Below are 11045 nucleotides of genomic sequence, written 5' to 3' on the forward strand. Positions count from 1 at the left end.
ACACGTCCTCTATATACTCCACCAGACGGGAGGAGAGCGGACACGTCCTCTATATACTCCACCACACGGGAGGAGAGCGGACACGTCCTCTATATACTCCACCACACGGGAGGAGAGCGGACACGTCCTCTATATACTCCACCACACGGGAGGAGAGCAGACACGTCCTCTATATACTCCACCACACGGGAGGAGAGCAGACACATCCTCTATATACTCCACCAGACGGGAGGAGAGCGGACACGTCCTCTATATACTCCACCAGACGGGAGGAGAGCAGACACGTCCTCTATATACTCCACCACACGGGAGGAGAGCAGACACATCCTCTATAGCAGACACATCCTCTATATACTCCACCACACGGGAGGAGAGCAGACACATCCTCTATATACTCCACCACACGGGAGGAGAGCAGACACATCCTCTATATACTCCACCACACGGGAGGAGAGCGGACACGTCCTCTATATACTCCACCACACGGGAGGAGAGCGGACACGTCCTCTATATACTCCACCACACGGGAGGAGAGCGGACACATCCTCTATATACTCCACCACACGGGAGGAGAGCGGACACATCCTCTATATACTCCAGCACACGGGAGGAGAGCGGACACGTCCTCTATATACTCCACCACACAGGAGGAGAGCGGACACGTCCTCTATATACTCCACCACACGGGAGGAGAGCGGACACATCCTCTATATATACCATCCACAACACGAGAGGAGAATATCCTTTATATACTCCACCACACAGCACGACCAGTACCATTAGATTAGGGGGATTCACACATGTAAGGTTTGGCCTAAGGGCTTCGAATAACACAACAGTCAGTCCTGTAAAACCAGATGCAGCGGGACTGGGGGAAACATCCCAGCAAAACATAAGATTTCAGTGAGACCTAAGGCTTGGAACGGTTATGAAACTCCAGGGGCAGGACACTCCCTTGTTTTTGGACTACTTAACCCCCATATAAAGGGGCTCCACAGATATTTGTGATATATCTGGTCACTCTATAGTAAGTGTACAGGTGGGAGGGGCAGTGATGACAGCACAGACTCAGTAACACTTTCACATCACGTTTATTGATGAGGATAACCGGGCGGCTCCTGATACTGAATGTTTTAGGATCATCCCTGGGGGCCCGGATAACGGGCAAGCGGCTCAGCGACAGCACAGCCAATGGGAGCAGACGGCAGGACAACACAAAACAGCGGCCAATAGCAACAACCACTACTTTAAGTGTTTGAAGAGTTTGTGGGCGACCTGTAAGAAGAGACAGAAGAGACATCACAACCAGCATCCCCACAACAACCCCCAACATCCTACCACTGACAACTCCCAATTGCCGCTCCAGTCACGCCTGCCTCCCACCATCGCCGACCCCTCACTCACAGCTCCACCACCACCCCCCTGCAGTAACTTACACAGTGATCCCGGGCGTGCAGGAAGTCGAAGAGCTCCTCTGTGCATTCCTCCTCGGTGTGTGATCGGGAGTTGACCCGCGTCTCGCACATCTCCAGATGTTCCCGCGCTTTCACACACTTCTCTGTCTGCTCACAGTGTTCTCTAACGGACGTCAGCGGATCCTGCAGAGAGAGAAGGGTTAATGTATAGACTCCATAGGCAACCCCCAACCACTAGTGTCAGCCCAATAATACTATGGTCGCCAAGCACTGAGGGGCACGGCCAGTCAAAGGGGGCCCCATCCTCCCCAGTACTGGGGGCCCGGCCAGTCACAGGGGACCCCATCCTCCCCCAGCACCGGGGAACCCGGCCAGTCACAGGGGACCCCATCCTCCCCCAGCACCGGGGAACCCGGCCAGTCACAGGGGACCCCATCCTCCCCCAGCACCGGGGAACCCGGCCAGTCACAGGGGACCCCATCCTCCCCCAGCACCGGGGAACCCGGCCAGTCACAGGGGACCCCATCCTCCCCCAGCACCGGGGAACCCGGCCAGTCACAGGGGACCCCATCCTCCCCCAGCACCGGGGAACCCGGCCAGTCACAGGGGACCCCATCCTCCCCCAGCACCGGGGAACCCGGCCAGTCACAGGGGGCCCCAGCCTCCCCCAGCACCGGGGGCCCGGCCAGTCACAGGGGGCCCAGTCCTCCCCCAGCACCAGGGGCCCGGCCAGTCACAGGGGGCCCCAGCCTCCCCCAGCACCGGGGGCCCGGCCAGTCACAGGGGGCCCAGTCCTCCCCCAGCACCGGGGGCCCGGCCAGTCACAGGGGGCCCCAGCCTCCCCCAGCAGTCACAGGGGGCCCGGCCAGTCACAGGGGGCCCCAGCCTCCCCCAGCAGGCCGCATTCTCCTCCAGCACCGGGGGCCCCAGCCTCCCCCAGCACCGGGGGCCCGGCCAGTCACAGGGGGCCCCAGCCTCCCCCAGCACCGGGGGCCCGGCCAGTCACAGGGGGCCCCAGCCTCCCCCAGCACCGGGGGCCCGGCCAGTCACAGGGGGCCCCAGCCTCCCCCAGCAGGCCGCATTCTCCTCCAGCACCGGGGGCCCAGCCAGTCACAGGGGGTCCCAGCACCGGTCTCCCCTATGACCCTCCTGCAGCTCCAGGTAACGCAGCAGTGTGTACAGCGCTCAGCACTCACCACTAGCTCCTGCTCTTCCTCCTCAGTTTCCTCCTGTAACAATAAAAGCAGATGTTACCCCGGATACAGCTACTTCTCGCTGTTATCAGCCTCAGGCCGCCAGCTCTCACCTCCTCGGGTTCACCGGCAAAGACCTTCTCCATCTCCAGCACCATGGCAGCGGCTCACAGAAGGACAAGCGGGGTCAGCTACAGGAAGTACGTCATCTAACCCCGCCCTGGAAGCTATAGACAGCACTGCCTTTCCTGCCACTAGAGAACCAGACGCCATATTTCCGGAGACCACGGCTGAGGATCATTAACAAGATGGCGGATTTCCTCCTGTCAGCCAGGAGAGCCGCCCACGTCACGTGATACAAACATCCTCCCCGGAAGAGATGGCGGCCCCGTAACGTTTCTGCGGCCGCTCCGCTCCCTCCTGACTTGTCCGAGGCTCCAGGTTTCGGTTCCCCGCGACATGAGCCGCTAAGCGGGAGCCCAGGCCATGGAGAAGTCGCCGGAAGATGCCGGGGGGAGCCCGACCTTGTTCCAGCTGTCAGCCCGAGCCGTGACCGCCAACATGGAGCAGCTGGAGGAGGATGTGTGGGGTGAGGGGCAACCTGGTCACGTGAGAGGGGGGGCTATGGGGGGTATCCCTGGTGTGGTGGTCCCGTGGCTGGGGGCGGTCTCTCTCTGGCGGTGGCTGGGGGGCGGTCTCACTCTGGCGGTGTCCGGGGGTGGCGGTCTCACTCTGGCGGTGTCCGGGGGGCGGCGGTCTCACTCTGGCGGTGTCCGGGGGGCGGCGGTCTCACTCTGGCGGTGTCCGGGGGGCGGCGGTCTCACTCTGGCGGTGTCCGGGGGGCGGCGGTCTCACTCTGGCGGTGTCCGGGGGGCGGCGGTCTCACTCTGGCGGTGTCCGGGGGGCGGCGGTCTCACTCTGGCGGTGTCCGGGGGGCGGCGGTCTCACTCTGGCGGTGTCCGGGGGGGCGGCGGCGGTCTCACTCTGGCGCTGTCCGGGGGGGGCGGCGGCGGTCTCTCTCTGGCGGTGTCCGGGGGGGGCGGCGGCGGTCTCTCTCTGGCGGTGTCCGGGGGGGGCGGCGGCAGTCTCTCTCTGGCGGTGTCCGGGGGGGGGCGGCGGCAGTCTCTCTCTGGCGGTGTCCGGGGGGGGGCGGCGGCGGTCTCTCTCTGGCGGTGTCCGGGGGGGGGCGGCGGCGGTCTCTCTCTGGCGGTGTCCGGGGGGGGGCGGCGGCGGTCTCTCTCTGGCGGTGTCCGGGGGGGGGCGGCGGCGGTCTCTCTCTGGCGGTGTCCGGGGGGGGGCGGCGGCGGTCTCTCTCTGGCGGTGTCCGGGGGGGGCGGCGGCGGTCTCTCTCTGGCGGTGTCCGGGGGGGAGAGGGGGGGCGGCGGCGGTCTCTCTCTGGCGGTGTCCGGGGGGGGCGGCGGCGGTCTCTCTCTGGCGGTGTCCGGGGGGGGGGCGGCGTCGGTCTCTCTCTGGCGGTGTCCGGGGGGCGGCGGCGGTCTCTCTCTGGCGGTGTCCGGGGGGGGGGTGGGGGTTTGCGGCGGTCTCTATGGAGGCTCTAGTGATAACATCCTCCCAGTGTAACCAGTACTACCGTAGTCTAGTGGATGGGGGCGCTGTATCCCTATATACCAGTGCATGGAGCGTGTGTCACATTGTAACTCTATGGAGGCTCTAGTGATACAACATCACCCAGTGTAACCAGTAATACCATAGTCTAGTGGATGGGGGCGCTGTATCCCTATATACCAGTAATACCATAGTCTAGTGGATGGGGGCGCTGTATCTCTATATACCAGTAATACCATAGTCTAGCACATCTATATATACGGAGGATCCCCCACACCATACACGTATATACAGATACTAGGAGTCTGTAGAGCAGCACAAGTCATTCCGTACAGTAATGACAGACTCCGGTATTGAGCTGTTCTGGGGATGAATGTGTGGCACAGGAATGGAGGTTTCGATGCATGGTGCATGGTACCTTGTCTCTCTAGTCGCTCTGATCATGTGATCCTCCTGTATTTCCAGGGCTCCCGGCTGTAATTCTTCAGGGTCTCCTCCCATTACTCAACATTTATTACCTGGAGCGGATAGAGGGGGCAGCTGTGAGGAAAGGTGAGTGTCTCCTGTGCAGGATTGTAACATCTCAGCCCTGATACTGAGCGCAGCGCTGACACCTGAGCTTCTCCTCCCTAGGACTTTCCACTCAGTCCATCTGGTGCAAGTTGTGGAATGACATCATGAAGAGTAAACCGTCCAGATTTGGGGTGAGTCTGCAGGTGTGTACAGAGGAGGTGTGTGTGTAATGGGGGGGCAGTCTGTGGTGTGTAGGGGGGTGGTCTGTGGGTAGATGGGGGCAGCAATCTGTGGGTAATATTTCTGGTAACGCTCTGCCTCCCCCCTTGTAGACGGTGACATGTTGGAGGAAGAAGTTCCTGGAGGCGTTCTTCCATAATGTTCTTCGTGGTGTGTTGGATGTGTCTTCGGACCGGCGCCTCCATGACCAGCGCTTCTCCCCCCTGGTGCACAGCTCGCGTCACGTCTCAGAACTAACCATCTGCAACAAGCAGCAGGGGGTGCGGGAGCTGACCCCCACCGTGCTGCAGTGCCTTACCCAGTCCGTGGAGACCCTGAAGTTCTTGCACCTGCGTTCATCAGACAGCGACACCCAGAGCGCCCTGCGCCAGATGCTGCACCACCTCATCCACCACGGCCGGGTGCACAAGGTGTCTGTGCTCTCCTGGCCCTACCCCGACACCCAGCTGCTCCGCCTGATCCTGACTATGAGTGCTGGCTCCTGGCAGCCGGACCCCGACTCCCCGCACTGCACATTGTGCCAGGACACCGCAGAGGCCCCCCCGGGCAGCGCAGGCCAGAGCGCCAGCCTCAGTGCCTTGTTAAGCCTGCAGCCCCTAAATATTAGCCAGAACGGTGCCAGGAGCCCCCTGCCGCACAATAATATATCCTCTACCTCACAGACTGGACCAGCGCACAGAACCCAGGGCCAGCACTCCCAGTGCAATGACTTGTATGACTTCATTTTCAGTGTTTCTGCCATGGGGGAGGGTGTTCCTGAGGCCTCAACATCAGAGGAGGAGACGGGGATCGGGGCCACGTCCCCATCTGGTGCCTTCCGCTTCAGGAGCATCCGGGCGCTCAACCTACACAACGTCCCCCTCACTCTGTCCTCCTGCCAGTCTGTCTGCCTCCTGCTGCGCTCCTGGACCTCTTTGGAACGGCTCACAATGGCCTATAATGGTAAGGAGCTATACTACAGCAACTGGGGGGGGGTTTGAGGAACGCGGAGAGGGGGCCCGAGGGGGGAGGGGGAGGAGTGTGCACATGGAAGGGGCCAAGGGGGCTTTTATACCGTTTTGTGGCATTTCTTACATTGCAGCAGAACCACAGGGACAAATCTGACTGCCAGAAATAGGAAATAAATAGGATGAGGAGAACCCAAAGAACACTGTCCCAACCGCAAAACATGGGAGGGTGGACAACTACACTGTAATGAAGTAAGAGCATTGAAGATGGCTCGCGGCCGGGGTCTTCCAGCGTGAAGATGGCTCGCGGCCGGGGTCTTCCAGCGTGAAGATGGCTCGCGGCCGGGGTCTTCCAGCGTGAAGATGGCTCGCGGCCGGGGTCTTCCAGCGTGAAGATGGCTCGCGGCCGGGGTCTTCCAGCGTGAAGATGGCTCGCGGCCGGGGTCTTCCAGCGTGAAGATGGCTCGCGGCCGGGGTCTTCCAGCGTGAAGATGGCTCGCGGCCGGGGTCTTCCAGCGTGAAGATGGCTCGCGGCCGGGGTCTTCCAGCGTGAAGATGGCTTCCAATATAATAACCCAAAACACAGCCAGGACACTAGGGAGTGAGTGAATCTAAAATCTTTAGAGGGATGAGAAACTCATGTTGCTGACATCCCTGAAAGATCTGGAGCAGATCAGTACAGAGGAGCGAAGTGCAATCCCTGCTGCAAACTACAGGAGACGTCCGACCTCTGGACCTGTAGAAAAAGGGAAATGGTCCAAATATTAGGCTCTGTATGAAATACTTACTTCATGTAATAAAAGGCTAATTTTATTTTTTTTTTTTAATCATACAATGTGAGTTTCTGGGTAGAGCGGTCACGGCCTGGAGTAGCTGAGTCTTGCCTTCCTGGGCGAGGCTCTTGCGTCTTGCCCCTGTGTAATCCTATGTTTTGTCCAGACCTAGGGCCCAATATCCATTTGGTGCTGGATGCGTTGTCTGCACTGTCACGGCTCCCCGGCTGCAGCCTCCGAGTCTTCTCCCTGAGTGACTTCACCACGCGCGTCCCCATGTTGGAGCTGCTGCACACAGTCCTAGGGATCCTCCCGCAGCTGCAGCAGCTGTCACTCAGCTACGACCTGGAGAGCCACATTGAGGTGGAGAGACCTGGAACTGTGCGCTCCCCTGGTGAGTGGTCTACTAAGTTCTGGGACCCTCCTGTCCTTGCATCGTCTCACGTTTTCTTCTTGTGGTCTGTGCAGAGAATAACTTAAAACAGCTGGAGCTGCGCTTCCCCCAGGACCCGGTGCACGTTGAGCACTTCATGTGTGTCCTAAAGGCATCGCCATCCCTGGTGGAGCTCTCTCTGGACAATGCTACGTTTCCAGTGGCGGATGACCTGCGTCGTGTTCTCCAGGTTATTGCAGGTAAGGACTCCTCATCTGTGTGCATGCAACCACGTGCCTAATCACCGGTATGAGGGGCAACCAGTGACCCCTCATCACCATTCACTGTGTACATACATGACAATACTTATCCAGTACTGATCCTGAGTTACATCCTGTATTATACTCCAGAGCTGCACTCACTATTCTGCTGCTGGTGCAGTCACTGTGTACATACATGACAATACTTATCCTGTACTGATCCTGAGTTACATCCTGTATTCTACTCCAGAGCTGCACTCACTATTCTGCTGCTGGTGCAGTCACTGTGTACATACATGACAATACTTATCCTGTACTGATCCTGAGTTACATCCTGTATTATAACACACGGGGCTGCACTCACTAATCTGCTGCTGGTGCAGTCACTGTGTATATACATGACATTACTTATCCTGTACTGATCCTGAGTTACATCCTGTATTATACTCCAGAGCTGCACTCACTATCCTGCTGCTGGTGCAGTCACTGTGTACATACATGACATTACTTATCCTGTACTGATCCTGAGTTACATCCTGTATTATACCCCAGAGCTGCACTCACTATTCTGCTGCTGGTGCAGTCACTGTGTATATACATGACATTACTTATCCTGTACTGATCCTGAGTTACATCCTGTATTATACTCCAGAGCTGCACTCACTATTCTGCTGCTGGTGCAGTCACTGTGTACATGCATGACATTACTTATCCTGTACTGATCCTGAGTTACATCCTGTATTATGCTCCAGAGCTGCACTCACTATTCTGCTGCTGGTGCAGTCACTGTGTACATACATGACATTACTTATCCTGTACTGATCCTGAGTTACATCCTGTATTATACTCCAGAGCTGCACTCTCTGATTTGTTGTTTTTCTGCCTATAATGGATATCCTTTGTCTTGATAGATAATAACATTGCACTGCGGAGACTGCGTTTTCACGATATGAAGATGTCGGAAACTCACCATGAGATTGTCCATTTACTCAACCATTCCAGACTTGAAGGTGCTGCCTTCCTCCTCCTCATCTCTCCACCTTCTCCCATACACATCTCTCCTCTTCTATCTTCTCTCTTCTCACATCTCTCTCCTTCTTGTAGAGGTGACGTTTTCCTTTTGCCGCCTCTTTGAGATGGAGTCCACTGATTTCCTGGCGGAGTTTGTTGCTGCTGTAAAGAGAAATCCATCGCTGAAGATCCTGAAGCTGTGTGGGAACCGCCTAGGTAAGTGGCGCCTGTGTGAAAGTACTGACAGCAGTGTGGAAGACGTGGGGTCACTGGGCCCTTGGCTTTGGGGGCCACATGTGACTCCTCCCTTTAAAGACTGATGTTATTCTCTAGGTAACGATGGGCTGTGTGCGCTGGCCGACCTCTTCTCCTCCGACGCCTCCTGTGGTATCCACTACCTGGATGTCAGGTAATGCCCCTCACCGAGCCACGGGGAGAACGTGGACCCGCTGTGTAGATCTTACTATCTATCATGTCCTTTATCCTCAGCTCCAATTGCATCAAGCCGGACGGACTGCTGCGCTTTGCTAAGAAGCTGGAGGCGTGCGGGAAGATAAAGCTGCGGCAGCTGGCGATCTCCCAGAACCTGCTGGACCGGGACCCCATCCTGGCCCACGAGGCGCTGCAGTCTCTGGAGGGGGTGTGCTGTGTGCACAGTGACAGCTGGGACTCCAGCCAGGCCTTTGCTGACCACGTTAGTGTCATGTGAGGCCCCATCCTGTGTATATAGACTGCTGGGGGTGGAATATGCAGGTACAGCTCAGACTGTGGCCAGCAGGAGGCGCTGAGTGCGGGTTTTCTTTGTGATCCTGGAGTGTCCCTTTATAAGGCTGGAGGCTTCTGTCTCTCATGATCATGCATGGCCTTTATAGCAGAACCTGGGGGGAGCTGAGCGCAGGTCACTGTGCGGGTTGGCCCCCCCTTCCACATCAGACTATGCATGCACCTTCTTCTAAAATCTGCTGCTTCATGTCAGCGCAGGTGGCGGTGATCTTCTCACAGTCCTTAATGATTAGCATGTGCCACGTACATCCCTATATACCTCTGTTACTAGGGGGGGAGAGGTCTCCATTATTCTGTGGACTTTCTGCCCCTTTGACGTGATGTTGAATAACAGGGGGACGTACATCTGCAATACACACATTATAGGTTATGGGGTGCAGCTCCTGCTATGTCTATGTAGTGCCATTGCTGAGATATTCGGAGACGGTGATGGATGGAGGCACCGGAGGGATGAACATTGCTCTTTCTATGCGTCTTCTTCGCCCTCCCCCTCTATGATCTGTACATAAGGTTTTTTTTTCTACTTCTGTGCTATATGTTAATGTTGTAATTGGGCAACACTAATAAAGAAGACGGGCCCTGCACCAGGGGGCGCTGCTCTATCGATCACACTCAGAGTTTGTGCTATGTCCTGTGCAGTGGGCACAGGGTGGCCGATTGCTGAAACTGGTGCCCCCTGCACTTCTCTGGAAGCGCCGTTTGTTTGTGTACTTTATGCTGCAGAATTGTGTCGCACTTCAGTAATAAATGTGGCACAAGATTCAACTCTGCACTTTTTGTGAACATACAAGAAGTTTGTATATTTTTTCTAGTGCAGAAAATTTGTCCAAACACTTTCATATCTGTGGTCCATTGTATGCAGCATTCTACCTGCATGGCTGAAGCTGCTGCACAGACCTCCAATCACTTCCGGGGGTGACTGTCCTATACCATTACCACCTCATATCACCACTAGGGGTGACTGAGCTATAACATAGATACCCAAATCATTACAGCAGGAGGAGGCAGTGTTTCCTTCTAGTCACAGACCAGTCAGAGCGCCCATGCTGCCCCCTGACCACTGCTGGCAATGATAGAAAGGTGTCAGGACACACAGGACATGGCAGCTCGCTGTGTATGGGGGGTGTAGTCACAGAGGGGTCAGAGCGCCCATGCTGACCCCTGACCACTGCTGGCAATGATAGAAAGGTGTCAGGACACACAGGACATGGCAGCTCGCTGTGTATGGGGGGGGGGGGGGTAGTCACAGAGAGGTCAGAGCGCCCATGCTGACCCCTGCTGGCTATGATAGAAAGGTGTCAGGACACACAGGACATGGCAGCTCGCTGTGTATGGGGGGTGTAGTCACAGAGCGGTCAGAGCGCCCATGCTGACCCCTGACCCCTGCTGGCTATGATAGAAAGGTGTCAGGACACGCAGGACATGGCAGCTCGCTGTGTATGGGGGGTGTAGTCACAGAGCGGTCAGAGCGCCCATGTTGACCCCTGACCACTGCTGGCTATGATAGAAAGGTGTCAGGATACACAGGACCTGGCAGCTCGCTGTGTATGGGGGGTGTAGTCACAGAGCGGTCAGAGCGCCCATGCTGACCCCTGACCACTGCTGGCTATGATAGAAAGGTGTCAGGATACACAGGACCTGGCAGCTCGCTGTGTATGGGGGGTGTAGTCACAGAGGGGTCAGAGCGCCCATGTTGACCCCTGACCACTGCTGGCTATGATAGAACGGTATCAGGACATGGCAGCTCGCTGTGTATGGGGGGGGGGGGGGGGTAGGCACAGAGTGGGCATCCTGTCTTCTCCATTCATCCTTATCTGCTCACATGTGAGAAGAACAGAAAGTTATATGCTGAAGGGCGATTACGATTGTCTGCAGGACTTTTCTTCTGTAATGTGTCTGAGCCCTGAATGTAGAGCACCATGGATGTAATAGTGTTCTATCAATAGTAATGGCTGATGGGGGGCAGAGGGG

General features: G+C 57.0%; 2 protein-coding genes across 3 annotated transcripts; one reads left to right on the forward strand and one right to left on the reverse strand.

Moving 5' to 3' along the window:
• Positions 1-1072: 1072 nt before the first annotated feature.
• UQCRH (ubiquinol-cytochrome c reductase hinge protein) lies at positions 1073-2873 on the reverse strand. Its single transcript, XM_072129117.1, has 4 exons — positions 2722-2873; positions 2612-2644; positions 1437-1598; positions 1073-1275 (listed from the first exon to the last, which is right to left on the reverse strand). The coding sequence occupies exons 1-4, from the start codon at positions 2764-2766 to the stop codon at positions 1243-1245; spliced, it is 273 nt and encodes a 90-aa protein (XP_071985218.1). The 5' UTR covers positions 2767-2873; the 3' UTR covers positions 1073-1242.
• Positions 2836-9685, forward strand: LRRC41 (leucine rich repeat containing 41). 2 transcript variants are annotated; one of them, XM_072129115.1, is made up of 10 exons: positions 2836-3197; positions 4640-4726; positions 4808-4890; positions 5020-5869; positions 6814-7041; positions 7116-7280; positions 8192-8290; positions 8385-8507; positions 8625-8700; positions 8781-9685. In XM_072129115.1, exons 1-10 carry the CDS (start codon positions 3095-3097, stop codon positions 8998-9000), a joined length of 2034 nt encoding a protein of 677 aa, XP_071985216.1. In that variant the 5' UTR covers positions 2836-3094; the 3' UTR covers positions 9001-9685. The 2 variants fall into 2 exon arrangements, with proteins under 2 accessions (XP_071985216.1, XP_071985217.1); XM_072129116.1 differs by having other exon boundaries at positions 2838-3197; positions 4808-4878.
• The last annotated feature ends 1360 nt before the right edge of the window (positions 9686-11045 follow it).

The sequence above is a fragment of the Engystomops pustulosus genome, chromosome 10, assembly GCF_040894005.1.
Source record: "Engystomops pustulosus chromosome 10, aEngPut4.maternal, whole genome shotgun sequence".
In the NCBI taxonomy this organism is placed as follows: Eukaryota; Metazoa; Chordata; class Amphibia; order Anura; family Leptodactylidae; genus Engystomops; species Engystomops pustulosus.